This window comes from Pseudopipra pipra, chromosome Z (genome assembly GCF_036250125.1).
Source record: "Pseudopipra pipra isolate bDixPip1 chromosome Z, bDixPip1.hap1, whole genome shotgun sequence".
NCBI lineage: Eukaryota > Metazoa > Chordata > Aves > Passeriformes > Pipridae > Pseudopipra > Pseudopipra pipra.
The window spans coordinates 46,462,319-46,480,217 of NC_087581.1; the positions used below are offsets into that span (position 1 = coordinate 46,462,319).

Below are 17,899 nucleotides of genomic sequence, written 5' to 3' on the forward strand. Positions count from 1 at the left end.
TGGCCTGCTCGACACCCTTCCCCTCCCTTAAACCTGGAACAGCAAACCTCCGTATGCTCCAAAGCTCCCCATTCCTCTTCCACGCAGGCGCAGCACCCATCAGTGAGGCTCCGCCTCTTTCTCTCCTCTCTCCCGCCAGGGTCAGGGCGGGGGCTGCTGGTGGCCTCACCCGGGGGCTGCTGGCGGCCGCAGCACAGGGGCAGCCAGGGTGTCCCTGGAGCCCGGTGGGCCTCAGGCACGCGGGGGCAGCCCGCCGGACAAAAATCAATGAAACCATAGTGAAACTACAGAGATGATTGTATCATATCTTCAGTGCATCAGTTACAAAATCCAGTTATACTGCCCTTTTTGGTGAACTGCTGCAAGAAAGAAATTATGCACTATTGCACCTTCCACAGTTACTGAGAATGTATTTGGCCTCTTTGGATGATTTTGTTTGCTAATTGAGTCCACCTAAATATTTATAAATATCGAAATTACCCTTACTGCTGTCTACCATCAGTACAGTCGTTTGCAGAACCACTGGAAAGTCAGATGGGGTTTTTTTTTTCTGTTTCTAAATCTCAGTTGTATGCTGATTAGCAAAGACTGACATCTTGTATATCAAGAGCTACCAGCTCTTCATAACTCCTCTTTTTTTTTCTTCCCCTGACATTTGGGAATGTAGCAGGAACAGAGCAGCCCCACAGCTGCTGAAAATTTTTCTCTTTAAACATATATGCATTATTTGGGTTAAGTCACTCATTCATCTTCCTTTTCAGCAACTGCATTATAACTAGAACTAAAAACTGTGAACATCCTCCCCCTTGACTACATGCAGATGGCTGACTTCTGCACCAGAAACCTTGGCCTTTTTTCCTAAGCTGAGATTTTAGCTGCTAAAAGGTGTAACTCATTGCTGGTATTAAATCCCAGCCTGACTTTCTGGGCCCATATTTCCTGAAAAGTATTCTAGTCCATGGTGACCAGGGTGCTCGTGATTTGTATCCTGTATGTCATTGTCATGTTGCAACAAAACCTTCCCAGCCTGTTCAGATCCCTCATGGTTTCTCCTACCTACCTTTTTTCAGCCCATTCAGAACTTCCAGATCCTCTTTCCTTTCCTATTCTAAAGGTTCAGGTTTTTCTTTTAATTCCTCATGACCCTTTTAACTTTCATTTATTTTTTTGTTGGAAAAGTGTTTGTGAAGAAAACATGAAAGTGAGACATATCATTGTTCGTACATCATCAATATGAAAAATGGGAAACACATGCAATTTTAGAATATTATTATAAAACGTATGACATAAGATTACTTCAGAGTTCTCTAGACTCACCTTTTTTTAATTTACTCAGAAAATGTCCTGTTACTCTCAGTGCTGTCTTTGTAATATTATTTTGCTGGGGGGAAAAACAGTATGAGGTAGAATTGGTTTTATTCTATGTTTATTTCAATTTCATTAATTGATCCTTGATACTTCTGGAAAAAAGTAATTCAAAGGATTTGTATAGAATATGTTTGGTAATTGGTCTATTTATCTTGATTCATAGCTAGAAAAATAGATAGAAAAATTCATAGATAGAAAAAACAGTGATACCTGTTTGTCTGTGTGTTTGTATGTGTTTGCACTTGTGTTTGTTCCTAACTTGAAGATAATTCTGAAATATAGGTCTTTTACAAGGTACATGAAAAACTGCTTTTCAGGGTTTATTTTCCACATTATACAGTGCATACAGGAAACTGCCCTAACCATCTCTACCAGCTGTATATTTCAATCCTTTAATGTCTTTACAGCTCTGATAGCCATTGGGCGGTACAGCATGACAATAGAGACAGTGGATGTTGGATGGTGCAAGGAGATCACGGACCGTGGAGCCACCCAGATTGCGCAGCGCAGCAAGTCTCTCAGATATTTGGGACTGATGAGGTGTGATCAGGTAAGAGGCATTTGCATGAGCTGGTTCCTCTTTCTGAGTGTGTATGAGAGTCTTCATGTGTGTGAGTAAGTGAGGGAGACGGGGGGTTTGGTTTTATGTACGAACTGGTTTGGTATTCACTACTCTAGTAACTCTTTTCAGTGTATTGTGTTCACGTATTTAGCTAAGAGAGCAGAACTAAAGGGAGCATTATAAATTTTTGCTGACACAGATTTTCAAAATACACCCACAGGCTACACCCGCAGCCGTAGGTGCTCACAAAGGTTTCTGTAAAATCTGCCCTCTGATGGTTTTGAATATTTTTGTTTAAAAGTGATTGGTATGTCGTGTTATTATTACAACAGAGTACTTTGTTTTTTAAAAAGGAAGGGGGGGAACCTTTAGCATTACTTCCAGAGTGATTTAGTGATTTTCTGTCATATATCCGTGCTCTTGCTCATGTGTAATGGTTTTGAAAACAGAAGAACAAAGATATGGATAAAACCATAACTGAGTTTCTTATATACAGCTTTCCTACATGGAACATATTAAGAATGTCTGTAAGTTTTAGCACTTTATCATTAGAAGAAAAGAGAACAAGGCAGTCCAGCTCCACCTCACCTTGTATATAACCTTCAGGAAGCAGGTCCCTGTTTACAGAAGAGAGATCAAGAGGCCTGTCAGCAGAAATAGCTAAAAGAAAAGTCATTGGAGGTCCAGAGTCTCTGGTCATAAGTCTTCAAATACACCTGCAGGGATTTATTCTTTTCCAGCCATCATCAATGAAATGTCCAGCTTGTGATGCCCATCATAAGCATGTCTCTCAGGCTTGTGGATTTCTGATTGGACACAGCCTGTGGAAAAGCAGGTTTCAGTCTAAGAAACTTGATGCTCAACATCATTACCTTGCATCGCTCACACTGCATTACAGAAGACAATGACAGAACCCAGTATCTCAAATGGCAAGGAATAATAATGTCCAGGTCACTTGTAGAGTTAGAAATAGCATTTTGCAAAGCCAGCCTTAGGCAGTTTCCAGTTTGAGAGAAGGTTGAGCACTTTGGAAGAATTGCTCTGTCTATCAAAGCTGAGTCCACTTAATCTCCTAAACATTAGTGTTTTATAAGAGCCAATAGACAAAAGGAGTATGTGAGTCTCTTTGATGGATTGTGCTAAGATTATGTACTCAGAAAATGTTCAAAGGGTAACTTGACCTTGGGAATTAGATCTGACCCCAAATCACCGAATCACTTCTACATGTATATTTATTTTGTGAATTTAGCTAATGTTGAACAGTCAACAAGGATCTAACAAGTGCAATAATTTTATCCTGTCTTCAGCTGCTATAGAAAATCAATGATCTTGATGCTGAAAACAACTTTTACTACCTCATAAGCTAAACTATATGTACTACAGTCTGTATTCCTCTAATTAGTGGTTAATGGTTTTCTAGTTCTTTACAGAGGAGTATACACCATCTTTTGTGTTATGAAAGGCAACTGCTGAAAGGAAAAAAAATATTTTTTGAGAAAGCTTTAAGAAAGATAGAAAATTAATGTTGACTGTGTGCATGCAGGTGTGTGTGTGCGCATTAGCAATTATTTAAAGTATAGCAGTTAGAACATGTAAAGAAATGAGTAAGTACTGTTACAGCAAACACTGTAGTAGTGGGACTACCACTGGGAATTATTTTCTTGCTTGCAATGGCTTGATGGGAAGAATAGCTCCACAGACAGAATGAAATAAGTATTCTCGACTTAAGGGGTTTTTGGCAGCTAGAAGATGCCAACTCCCTTTTTCCACTGCAAACGAACAGAGAAATTACTGAACAAAATCATGTCCTCAACTGTCTCTTCCCAATATCATGCAGAACTAATTTTTTCCAGTAGCTGCTCTATTAAATTAAAAATGTCAGTGCCCAGCACATCATTAAAGAGAATTCTTGGGTGGTGCAGAAGGGTTTATTTACATGCCCCGTTGACTGAAATTCTTGTCTTTGTACTGTTGTCAACTTGCAGCGTAGAGAGGGTTAGAAGATTTGTCCCTTCCTTTTCTATGGTACTGACTGTTATGCTAGTACCAGGTAGCTTTTATGCCTTTCTAGGAATTCCCAGGCATTGGAGGGGAAGTACTTAAACACAGTTACGTAAGGAACATATGTAAGTAGACTTCAAATGACTACCACTAAAATACTCTTTATGAGCCAGGCTCTTTGGAATTTCTTTGATACGCACTTGACATAAATTAGAGGCGTCAAGGGTCCTCCCAAGAAAGATCAAGAGAGGCTGCAAGCCTGGGTAAAGGCAGGCTCTGTTTTATGCCATTGATTATCCGAGTGCCTCCAGGCAATGTGTTTCAGTAGATGCAGAACATTATCGATCCACACCATGAAAATAATAAAATTATTCATTTTTCATCAAACTGCTATTGCCATGACCTTTCTTTTTATCATTCGTCTGCCATCTAACATGCACACCACAGGAGCAATATGATCTTTGCTTTAAAATAGATGACATTGTGTTGAGAAATCTCATAAAAAAAGCTGACTTTAGCATGAGGTCATCATAATGGGGGCCCATATTTCAGTTGGAACTGTATCAGATAGGATATGTCTGAGATGCTATGATCAAGACCTCCAAAAGTATTAAAGCGTTCAGAAAATAGACCCTAAACATTTTTAAGTGCATATATTTTGGACAATGAAACTCCCCAGTTGTCTGCATACCAACATCAACACGTACTGAAAAGCAGCTAGGACCCTTCTTCTCCCTTTTGATCTCTCTCACTGTACAGGGTATCAGCTCTGTGCAAATATGTGTGCATGGGTCTGCACAGGTGCTTGGGACTGCACAAGTCATGTGTTTCATAAAAAGAAAATGTTGCCATTTTGAGTCTTCATTTCTTTTGAAAGCAGTAAGAGATAAAATCAGTAGTTATTTAAGGCCTAAGGAGGAAGGACATTTTAAAGGTCTGTAATTGGAAAAGGCATAAAAGACAGCATATTTCTGTTTTGCATTCTGGGGTTACTGCCTGTGGTTGTGCCCTGCCCTGCTCCCAGTGGCAGTGAGCCAGGATTCATTCCTTCATGTCGCCTCTTCCCAGTGCTCTGGCAGCACAGGGAAACCACAAGCTCCTCAGTTTCTCTGCAGAGTGTTGTGCTTTTGGGGCTACAGTCCGAGGTTGTATTTTAGGACTTGATGTGGGTATTTGGAAGCACATAATGACTTTGTGTACAATTTGTCTTATTTTCCTGTTCTGTCACTCACTAAATACCAAGAAAAGCACAGATTTGTCTCCATAGGAAGGAGTTCTATTCAGTTCACCTCAGTTTAGTTCCCCTATAGCAGAAAGAGAATATAACTGTTCTTCCAACCAAATTTTAATTGTGGCTCTGTATTTTATATCACGACTTAGGAAAGTGTGTATTTTAAAGTAGAATTGATCCTTCCCTTTAAATATTTGAAATACCTTGGGAGACATGGGCGGTTACAGGGTACTTCTTTCCTCCTACAAACACTGATGTCAGAATTCCTAAGAACTTTACTTGTATCCTGAGGGCATAAAATGATGCCTACTTCAGAATAACAGATTTAAATGCAAGTTTCAAACTTCTTTTTGTGGACACATTTCTATACATTCCTACCCCTAAACTGAGCTATGTCATATTTACTTACTGTAGTTACTTAATAAATTATTTTGAAATATTTTGTGTTTCACATTTTTTTTTAAATGGAGGAAGAAGATGATGTTCTCTATACTATTTATTGCTAGAATTCATTTGAAAGATGTGTTTGTGGCACTTCTTTCTTGTGCTCTCACAAGTGAAACAGCTTTAATAATGGCAGCTTGAAATCTTCACCCTTGGGAAGATGCCTGGGTATCAATTAGGAGATAGGGGCTAAGAACTTGATCAGTTTTTCTGGGTAGTAGCTTGACTGGTTGAACAATGTGTCAAAATAATCTTCCCAAAACTTTTCTCACACAGATTTTCGTATTTCAAGATCCTTTTCCTATAAGTGCAGTGCTTTTTGCAATGATTATCAGCAGTGCTGCCATGTAAATGCAGGAAACGTTTCTTGAGGAAATATGCAGAAAAGTGTCACTAAAAAACAGAGGCCACAAAATTCATTCATGTATGAATGAAATGAAGAGAGTCTGACAAAGTTGGCTCTGAATGGATACACAACTTGGTTAATAAATCATGTTGACCTTTATTCCTTGCTTTCTTCTCGTTTTTTCTTTGTTTTTTTCTTTTTTTTTTTAAGATGAATTTCACAAAAAAAGACATGGTTGCTTTTCATGAAAATACTTCTGAAAGCCTGTAGCTTATTCCAGATGACTTTCTCAGATGAATTGTAGCATGTATTTCCTATTCAAGTTTTACTGAGATATTAGAGCACAGAAATTGATGGTCAGTACAACTGACAGAAAGACAAACTCTTTTATGTTACCACAGAGAGGAAGGAAGATAAATGATCCCTAAAAATAAAAATGGTCTGTTAAGAAATCATTTGCATCTTAAGTAAGCATAAGATTTTTAAAAATCAGTAGAGTTTTAATATAATTTATTACTTTGTCGTTCTATAAAACCTTTTTTAGAAATATTTGTAAATATATATTCTTTGCAGACTGCAAATCAGTAGCCTAACTGGGATGCAACTCCTGTTGTTTATGAGAAATGTTTTTACCCTTCACTCACAGATTTTAATTTACATGGCTAGTCTGTAACTGAAGGTAAGTGAAAAAGAGATAATATTCTAAGTTCTAGAGATACATCTTTAAATTTCAAATACATTTTTGAGCTAAACTCTTCTTTATCAATGGTAGAACAGTGAGAGTACAAAGCCATGGCTTGTTTTAATATAATTATCATAGTAATTTGCCTTCCACCTTCAGTAAATGCTATCATTAGCCTGATAAGAAAACCTGACAAATTGCTACCATTTCTTCTTTTATATTTAAGGGGTTCATTTTGAGATTTAAAATTATGGTTTTGTAATTTGAAGAAGAATGAAAATATCCAGTCCTTCCTTTTAAGACAAATTCTATAGCACTGTTTTTTCTGTTAAATCACTATAATTTGTTCAATTTACATTGCATATTAAAAAGGAATTGCTGTATATTTTATAGTTTAATATGTATAATGTGGGAGCTGGGATTGATACATCTCTCTATGAATAATGAAGATTTTATATTAATGAAATCTCTGAATCCCATTAGAAGGAAACTACAGTTATACCACAACAAAAGAAAAATAGCATTTATTTCACTTCAGTTTTCAATACAACAATTTTAAAAGACTGGACTACTTTTGGTTTTTTTCCACCTCGCTAACTGGGATAACAGATCCATTATGTGTATAAATGAAAGTATCTGCTAAAATATAAAAAGAGGATTTTTTTTACAAATTGAACTTTTTGCTCTTCTAGTTTAACTGTTTCTTTGCTAAAGATTTTTAACTTCAGGCTGATAGTTCTAGAACAAATTCATGGCAGTAGGCTGAAGATGGAATCTTCTGAGTTAATGAATCTGTCCTTGTTTTTAAAAAGCACCCATCTGACCATGTCATACTGTAATAGAAAGATGAGCCCTCAGGTACAGATCAACAGTTCAAAATCAGGATAAGACCAACTCTTAAAGAAGAATGCAATGTGAACTAGTCAGCATTTTTATAATTAAAAAAAAGAGACATTTTTTTAGAAGCATTATCCCCTGGAACTTTCAGTCATTTTTGCCAGCTGGCAACTTTTGAGAATGATTTCTCTGTTAGTTTTACATGCGATCGTTTTGACAGGTATTACAATAATGGTCTCAAATTATTGTTAATGTAGTTGAATAGGAAGGAAAATAGTCAATGTTATTAATTCAACAGGAAGAAAGTAATCTGAAAGAATATTTACCATTATGTAGATTAACACTGTCGTTTCACTGCATATGGGTCTTTATTAACTGCAATTTTTATAAGAATAAAGCATTTGAAATGCTTATGATACTGGTAATATTTTTACCTTGAAATCTTCTGTAAGTGGAGTCTAGAAGTTCATCTGATGAAATTAACAGAATTAACAAACCTTTAGAATGGTTTCTCTGATTCAATAGAAAAGTAAACCCTCACACTAAGTAAAGAGAATTGAGAGCGAAAACTTCATCACTTATGCAGCCTTAATATTCAATATTGTGTTGGCAGCAATGATTAGGATGGCAAGCCCTGAAATGATAGAAAACTATGCAAACTCACAGAGATCTGAAATGGATATTGCTAGTTTGCAGTAACACTGGCAATTTGAGACAATAGCATTCTCATGAGTAAACAGCCACAGTAATGAATTTCATCCCTTTCAGTTGAGATTTAAACCAAGAACTGCAAGGTAGATCTACTCCACAAGCAACCTTGCTACATTTTCTGAAATCCTTCCAGAATTGCTACCATGGAATATTAGAAGATTTGGGTATTGTCTTTATTTCAGTTCACACGGCAGAAAAGATTTCAGATATTTTTGTTTACCTACTCTTTCCCTTTTACAAATATAAATGGGAAATTAATTGCTAAGATTTAACACAATTAAGTTGTCAAATGCCATGATAATAGTACATCATACTGTACTTGCCAATTTCATTATTTATGAGTCTACACAAACAGTGCTTGTATGTGCATGCATGTGTGCTTTTTTCTGTCCTTAAGTCAAAATACACTCTTTGCTGAAGTCGTAAGGGACTTCATTTGGACTATAGGATATTGTGCTAATATTGGGAGGGCTGTTATCTTATTAAAGTACTAAACAAAGGTTCTACCTCTGGACATGAGGGCAATCACTGAAAATCTGTGGAATATGTCTGCCTTAGCTGATCAAGTGCACTTCACACAAAACGTTTCCAGAAATCTTTAATTTTGTTATGGCTACAGGCAACAGTTATAATTGGGCCACCTGAGAATATAATTCATTCAACTATTAGAAGAAAAAAAAAATCAAACATAGTGCACTTTTTATAAAACACTGACTTAAGAAAGCAAACTGCAGCTTAGAGAAGAGAAAGGGTGTATGAAAATGTGTTTCTTGTAACTCCAAGTATGTATATTTTGGATTTTATTGTTAAAACATTTGAGCAATCGGTAATAAAGTGTGTTCCAAATCCATCATTATGAATACACACAATGACTATAGAGTAATCTCTTTGACCCCTACATACAAATTTGACTTTCATGTAATACTACTTTATGTATACAGAGACACAAATTTCAGTATCCCTAATGCTGCAATACCACTCCATAAGCAAAAATGTCAACCATATTTTAAGAAAGCCCTTTTGGGACAAATCCATTTGTATTTCTTCTCTGTAAAGTTGATTTTGTGATTCCTTATGTGTAGAAATATAATGATAATACTTGTTTATCATCTAACATAAACATCATCTGTATGGGAGCCCTTAAAATCTTTTGCTCTGAATGTTACCTCTCACCTGCTAACATTTCCCTAAAATTCTTAGTGCCAGATTTCTAAGATCAAGCTAGCAGTTCTATATGTTATTAATGCCTTTCTGTGCAGATACTGTTGACTCATGGTATCATAACTTGATCTGTTATTTTTTATTAGTGACTGGTCTATAAAGTTATGTAACTGAAGATACCAACCTGTATTGTCCTCAGAAGGAGAGTACCCATGGTGTCAGCACTCTCCAAAATCATAGCCACATGTCTGTTCCAAGGTCTAGGTTAGATACAATGCAGAAATTATTTCAGCTGTCAGCTCTGAATGATGGTCTGAGGAACACAGGCAGGTTTTTGTAAGAAGTTCTAGTACTGCATCTTTGCACTAATCCAGTTTTGCAAGTCTGGTTTTTGGGGGCTTGAGCTTTTTTATTTATATGGCTTGCTACTGGTTTCAGTTATTAGCTTGCAATGGAGATAACTTTTTCTTTTCAATTATGAAATTAATTGGTCGTTACACTGAAGTTATTAAGATGTGAAGATTTTTAGGTTTTGTTCACTGAACAAGACCATTCAAACCTTTTAGATTAACAGTAAATACTCCTCCACTGTGTAGAGCAGCATAAAAAAAGTTCAAGTGGTGACTCTACTCTCCCTTTTCAGTATTCTCTAGATGACACAATACAGACATTCGTAGCACATTTTAGAAGCTTTAGAGTCAGAACTGCGTTCTAAGACTGCCCTTGATATACCTATAGGAGGAGTTTTGAAGATCACTATGCAGTCTTAGAATTCCTAATGGCAATATAGTAAAGGAGGTGTCTCAGTTAAAACTTTTTGAAGTCCCTTTATGTACCACTTGGTATTCCAAACCCAGAGATTTCCAGGACATCATCTCGACTAAAGTCCAGCTAAGTAGAAAAGTCCTGTTTAGAAAAAGTCCTTATACCTCTGTTCCTTAGTTGTGAACAAAGCTCTCAGTTTCATTAAAAAATGTACAGTTTGGCTGATGGTTTCAACTGTAATCCCTAATCTACCTTAACAGGATTAGGAAAACTTGACTCCTATGATTTTAATAAGATCTGTCCCAGGAACATAATGAAAGCTATAGGTAAAAAAAAAAAAAAAATCCTAGCCCTTTGGAATCATTTGATATCTTTAGAAATTCCTGATTTTAGAATCTAGAAATTAAAGAAAATTATGCTGAAATTATCACAAGAACCAAATGACATGGCACATTTCAAAGACAAAAACCTAAAAATTACCTAATAACTATTCAAGCTTGCAGCTTGACTTTTCATGAGAGCTTGTGGACAGTGGCATAAAAGAAATTTCTCATTGTTTTCTGTGTCAAACAAGTTGTGTACCAAATCAGTAAATACTGGCAGTCAGACTGGATAAGTAAATATAGCATGCCAGATCAAAATCTGAGTGAATATTTTTCTGAGAGTAGCTTTTTAATTGAAAACTAGATTCAGTTTACTCTGAAAAAAATCAGCTCATAAGTGTCAGTTACTTTATTCTGGGAAAAATATTTACAGACTGGAAGGGTTTTTCAGGGCTTTCTGTTGTAGGCAGATCATTTTACCTAAAGGAGAGAAAGAGAAACCAGTTTTGAACACTGGTTTTCCATTTTTCTCAGTATTTTACCCACATTGTGTGTATATATAGCAGAGTGAGATAAAAGTCCTCCAAAGAAGCACTCACAGAACCCTTTCGTCAGGATTCCACTTCACATGGACTAGAAGGGTATTCTTGTTCTTCTTTCCAAGATGAATTCCTAATTATCAATCACATGAGGAAATATTCTCTAGAGCAGATAGTATTTAAATACTCTCTGCACAACTACACTATCATCATCATCAGAAGAAATTAAGGAGGTCCTACCCCAGAAAAAAAACATTTATCACAAAGTCAAGTATATTCTTCCGGGAAATAGGCAATATGAGTTCAGATGTCTTTAAGAAAAAAGGATTCAAAATTATTACTTCTATGTAACTGCTATAATTGAGTTAAAAGGAGATGATACCACTTGGTCCTGCCAGTTTCTGTAGTCTGTCTTCTTGGCTTTGTTTTGGCTTTTAATCTATTCTTTGGCCTGGAATAAATTTTTATTTTATCAAGAAAAAGTAAGTTTGTTAAGGTTAGAAATCCAGGAGAATTTTCTTCCCCCAGCCCCCCACTGTAAGAAAGACGGAGTCCCGAATGGAAAAAAAAGTCAATTAGCCTTACAAAAGAGTCTAGCTGGCCAAGCTGCATTCCTACTGAATGGCCCATCAGAGGCTGGGGGGAGAGGGGAGGAGTTCTGGGAGGGGCTGGCTGGCTTTTCTGGGAGGGGAGAGATCAGACAGGGGAGTTCTCTCTCTGGGACAGAGACAGGGTCTGTGTCCGGGCATTTTTGGAGAGGGGGCCCCGATCGGCTCGCACACTGCCTCGTGATTCCAGCCAGGACCTACTGGGTTTTCATCGGAGAGTCTCTGTGCTCTCTGGGAGAAAAGGAGGAACTTTGGGGCGCCGTCATCTGAGAACAACAGTGAGTCCTGTGGGGGTGGACTGCTTTTCGTTCTGCCCTTCTTCCACTGGGAGAAGGGCCCCCCGTTGTTTCTTTCTGGCTTCTCCCGCGACCCGAGACACCCCCAGACCCCTCCCGTGCGGTGACCGCCAGAGCCCGACAGCGCCCCCTGCAGGGCAACACCGAGCACTGCAGGCTCTGCACCTCCAGTGACCCAACAGCGCCCCCTGCCGGCCGGGATTAGAACTGCGCTGAAGGACAGAGAAGTGTTCATTCAGACTTTTTTGTGTGTGGATTTTTTTTCTATTGTTTGAAGGGGACTTTTTTTTGAGTACAGGACTATTGCCTAGTTTTTTTGTGTTCTGTTACTGTTTTTGCCAACATACATATAACTTTTAATAAAGGGTTGCTATTTCTTCTGGTTTTTCCACACTTCCTTGATAAAAGCCCCTTAATTTTGAATTCACAATTGCTGAGAGAGAGGAGTTTGGTTTTTCTCATAACTCATCCTCTTTAGCAAACTTTCCAGTCTCTTCAAACTGAGACAAAGTTTCAAATCAATCTTTGCTGTTATTTTCTTTTTTTTGCTTGATGACCAGGATTTGCACAAACCTGTTACTTTCACACTAAATGGTAAGGGATGCATTCTTCCATTATGTGTTAAAATATAATTGAAGAGCTATTCAAATTCAAATGAATGATTATGTATTAAATAATCTAAGTAGTTTATCTGCATAAGTAGCCTTTCTTTGACAACTCAAAAGATGAAGATTAATGCAAGTTCTGTGAAAGAAAAATATAACATTTTAAAGGATATTAAGATGTGAAGATTTTTAGTTTTCATTCATTGAACAAGAGTGTTGAAGCTCAGAGGGGAAAATTGCTCTGTTTGTGTAATGAAATTATTTTGGGAATGACATTCCGTACTTTTGTTTTATCACCAGCCAGACTGATCTTAGAAAGAGACAGAAGCTTATGTTCTAGTGGTTTTACATAAGACTTCTTTTCATCTTAATCCTGCCATTAGGAAAACTGATTAGAAGGATACTAAGGGAGTTGACTTAGATATTATTTTTCACATTCATTTACAAAGAATAAAACTTTTATTTCTCTTTTTTTTCCTACCTTTTAGACAGTGGAATTTTAGTCCAGTACTAAAGAAAGCTTAAAATACTGAAAGTTTTACACTGTTTTAGTGTTTGACCTGACTTTTCTCACAGTGAAAGAAAAGGTATTGAAATCTTCTGATAGGGGATCATTTCTAGCTTAACTGTCCACATTTGTTTGTCATCTCTGGATCCATGTAGGTTGTTCCACTGCCAAACAGGATCTTTTTTCTCCATCTTCTCTTGTGTAATCTTGCACTGAATTTATTTTGTCCAGCATAATTTTTAGCTATTTGCTGTTATTTCCTTAGTATTAAAAAGATTTACATTTAACCTGAAGGATCATATATTTGATCATTTATCTTGAAGCTTGGTAAGATTTTTTTTTCTCTATCATGAGAGTAAAATCAATTTTTTAAGCTCAAAGTAATTTCTTTCTGTAACTGTTAAAGTTCCAAATATGCACATAGTTTTCCATTACTTTGTTGTTTACCAACAAGTTATAACTCAAATTGTTGTCTAGGATCAGACTAATGATTTAAAAAGTTCATTTAATGCTCCAGGAAAAAATGGAGAAAACTTTTTACTCTTTAGGCTTTGGTCATAAAATAACTGCTTTTGTCAGTGGCACTTCTGCAATGGTTTTACCTGCCTTCTGTTTATGCTCATGTTTATTTGTTATTTTCTGACTGTATTTGGCACTCAACACCAAAAGTTTCCTTCTTCTATTTAGTTAAGTATTAATAGAAATTAGTAAAAATTGTATTAAATATTATTTTATCAAGTAATAATTGTATCAGAACAAACCTGATAACAAACAGTCCTAGTGCTAGATGGTTTACCATAGATTTCTTCATAGGTTTTAAGTCTAAAAGGTACTATTTGTATCATCTGTCTTCCTGAGTATCGTGGGCCGTGCTTAAGTTAGCCTGGTAGTAAATACATTAACTAGACTGTAGCTTCTGTAAATGTCATGAGTCAAAACCGCCAGGCAATGGAGATCATTTACTGTCGTCTTGTGTTTGAACACCATCTTCGTAATGAATTTGCCTTTGTCTCCTGTAATAGAAAATCGGCATGTTGTATTGGCTATAAAGCTATAATATCCATGCTATTCCAACAAATAATGGCCAACAGTTAGGTGTCAAATCATATTAACTTCTGTCTACTACTGATATTTGCAGCTATCTAGTTGATAAATAATGCATCTTTAAATTTCCCATTCAGAAAGAGCAAAATGAGCAGCTGTCTGTGGCAAGTATCTTCCCTGTGGCCGAGTTAACCATTAAGAGAAGTTTCTGGTAGCATGATAGATTCTGCTATGGGTGTCTGTGCCACAAATCTAAAAGAAAAGAGCCTTTTGACTATTTCTGAATATTAGCATAAAATAGCAAATACTGCTACGCTGGGGGATTCTTCCCTTCCAAGCAATATTTCTATGAATGGTTGCTTGCAGTTTGCAAGTGTGTATTCAGCTATAAATATCAAATATTTTGGGGGACTTGTGCTGTGTCTGATTTCATTTTGATTTATTAAAAGTCACTTCTTGTTTTTCAGCACTGGAAGATGTTACTGTAACATAGCAATTTGCCAGAGGAGTACAGTTTGTGCTGTGAAGTTAAACCAGTTTTCTAGCCAAGTCAGTCTCAGCTAGATGAAACTTCCAATGAAGATTGAGTGTTTCTATTATTAAAGTAGAAGAACTGGATATTAAACCTTTCATTTATCCTTGTCACTAGGTGCAATCACTGTTCAGAAGGAAGCGCTCCTTGTTATCTTTTAAGGACAAAAATATTATTAGATATTGTGGTCACTGTGCTTTAAAATATTATTCGCATGACAGATCTTTGTAATGGTAGTAAACAGTTTAGTCTGTTTTTTTTTACTTTTGGCCTTGAATGTGAAACACTGGGGAAAAAAAAAGCAAACAATGCTTTCAGTTGTACATCCTACTGATATAGGTGATTCAGCAACTGTAGTATTGATGCATTTTGAAATGCCCAAGTGTTCAGCGAGGATTTCAAAGAGACCTAACTAGGAGTCATGGTTCTTAGGTTAATCTTTTATTTATCTGAAGGCTGAAGAAAACTGTCTACTTCTGTGATATGAAGTGTGGTCACCTTAAAAATAATTCACAAATTAATCCCCTCACAGCACTGCAATTGTAAAAGTGTTAGGTTTAGCTAGGCTTGTCTGATTGCCTTATCAGAGGGACATCCCAGACCCAAAAATCTTGTGTGTTTTAATTATTAATCCCACCATTTCTGCCCACAAAACCCTTTCTGCAGAGTCATCCTCACACCAGAAGGCTAAAATAAAAACTTCTACCAGTGATGTATGTGAAGGCATGCAGGATTTTTAACCTTCGGAAAGCTGACCTATAACAATAATTGGTAAATTGATCTACCTGCAGCATCGAATAGTTTGCATTCTTTACCCCATCTTTAGTCATGTTATCTGTTGTTTTTCATTGCAAACCCATTGATAGCTACCAGTGCAAGTTCATTTCAATAAAGTTAATTGTGGAGCTACTACTTAGTATTTGTAAAAGTATCCATAACTGTGCCATAAATTAATTAATAGATGTAATCTGTTTTCATTTTCCAAAGTCAAAAAAATCTTACATTTTAAATCTATGTCTGCTTGATCAACTTTGGGTATATATGCTTCTATTTCAAGGTAGAAATCTGTTGCTCTAGGCAGCCCTTTTTTAAACAGAATGAATGTTTTGATAATTTGGTTTGGGGCCTCATGAAGAGACAGCATAGTCAAGCATGGAATGAAGATAGTTTAAGAGCTTTTTAACCATTGTTGCAGTTTTCTAAACAACAAAGACTATTTGTCTTTACCAGAATATTATTTAAAACTTCCCCCTTTACAATGAAATCAAGGTGTGAGGTTTGGTTTTGGTGTTTTTTAGTTCTCTAGCAGGACATTACATTCTGTATGTTTCTTTTGTGATATGCACCCAAATGCACCCAAATGCACCCAAAACCATAGTAACAGTGAGGAGCCCAATGCTGCAAGCCCTCCCAGGAGTCCAAAGTTTGGCCATTCATTTAGCTTGCCTAATATTGCCCTTTTTGCACATCACAGATTCTCTTCTTCTCTTGCAGGTGAACGAAGCCACAGTGGAGCAGCTCGTGCAGCAGTATCCACATATAACCTTCAGTACTGTACTGCAGGATTGCAAGAGAACATTGGAACGGGCTTATCAACTGGGCTGGACACCCAACATGTCCCCTGCCTCTTAAACTTCTGTACCAACATGACAGTTCCACTCTGCTGCATTCAATAGATCTAATGGGGATTGCAGAAGGGTTTATAACCTTTCATCTGATGCAATATAGTTGTGAGTTTACAGAGGTTACAGTAAAATGGCAAAAGCTGTACACTGACTTTATTGTACTGTACAACTAACATTGAAGCAAAACTTTAGAAATGTATCGTGGTTTTGTTTGCATAAAATTATAAAAGCCTTTGGCAAATTTCTTGAGGTGGATTCCTACTAGTTCTCTGGATAGTTTGAATTATAGATGTTAAGCTTGTTTTCCTCTGTTTACTTTGCCTTGGTCGTGTGCGTTTCCTTTGATCTGTAAATGGTAACTCAGTGCTAGCACCAATGCAGTTGATCAACAGAGGCATATGTTGAAACTGGGGACTAAACTTGATGCTTATTATTTACAAAAGCTTATTATTTACTTAAACCTCAAGGAGGTTTTAAGATACACAGTAATAGGAAAATCTACAGTGAATTGCTACTTTGTTGTAAACATTTTTTTTTCTTTACATATAAGAAGCTGTAGCGATATTAAAATCTTTCCACCTTAATGGATTTTACAATGCAAAGAGTGCTTACTTTGAAAATGCCATCTGAACATGGGTCCTGTCATGGGTACCATTTTGTAGGATCAGATATTAGATGCTTTTTAATACAGTGTATGCAAGAAAATATCCAGAGTAAACACATAAAATGATTCATTTTCTGTCACATTGCATTCTAAAAAGTTAAGTTTGAGCAGGGGATCGTGAAAATACTGACACTGCAGCTTCAGTTTGGAGTTGCCTTAACCTTTAGAGTATTACCATTTGGTTAAGAATGTTGTCAGGTATGTAACACTGGATATTTGTTCTTCAAAGGTTACAGCATATTAATCCAAAATATGAAATGCTTAAGCTTCAGCTGAAAAGTTGCCATTATCGTCAAAATGTTTTGCTAATCCAGAAGGCCTAGTGCAGCATAACAAAGAAGCTTGTTTAGTATGGCTGTATAACTCTCTGTAAAACTGTTTGTTGATTTCCATAGCATAATTTTTTACAACAGAAACATCAGCTCACAGAACTTCCAGTGAGGATGTTGAATGTTTTCTTATTAGACTTTTCAATATGGGGATGAATAATTTCTCTGGAAAAATATATATGGTAAAGATTTTGTTTTAAATAAATGGTAAATACTTGTGAACATGTGTAATGCTATGCTTTTTATTTACTCCAAAATGGCAACAATATTTTGAGAATAAGCCAGTTAATTATATTGCAGATATAGTACAGAATCTTAGTCATTTTTCTTTTAATGTTAAAACTATTCACACAATTTGTAAGTTTCTATTTTTTCGTGAAACCTTTGATCTTGCAATAAATTGTAATATAAAGAAGAAATTTGTGATGTTTTCTGTTTATCTGTGCTGCTAACTGTACTTAGACTATACTTAACAGAAAGACTGAAATCTCCATCCTTGAATAGGTAGAACTCACCTGGACATGATCCCAAGCAAACTGATCCAAGCTGGCCCTGTTGTGACTGACAGTTTGACTAGATGACATCCAGAGATCTTTTTCAATCTAAAATTCCCTCTAACTCTAAGGATTTTTCATATATTATGGATCTGGTTGGTCATCTGTTTTCACATCTGCCATTTAAGTCACTCTCAGTAGTTTTGCCTTTTACTATTTATCTC

At 36.4% G+C, this 17,899-nt stretch overlaps 1 protein-coding gene across 2 annotated transcripts in view; it reads left to right on the forward strand.

Annotated features, from left to right (window-relative positions):
* FBXL17 (F-box and leucine rich repeat protein 17) overlaps positions 1-17,600 on the forward strand; it is a 289,546-nt gene extending 271,946 nt beyond the window's left edge. Inside the window, exons 8-9 of one of the 2 annotated variants that reach the window (XM_064641028.1) lie at positions 1,776-1,918; positions 14,499-16,051. In XM_064641028.1, the coding sequence (XP_064497098.1) occupies positions 1,776-1,918; positions 14,499-14,519 (164 nt within the window). In that variant the 3' untranslated portion in view covers positions 14,520-16,051. The other variant, XM_064641027.1, reaches the window with a different exon arrangement.
* The last annotated feature ends 299 nt before the right edge of the window (positions 17,601-17,899 follow it).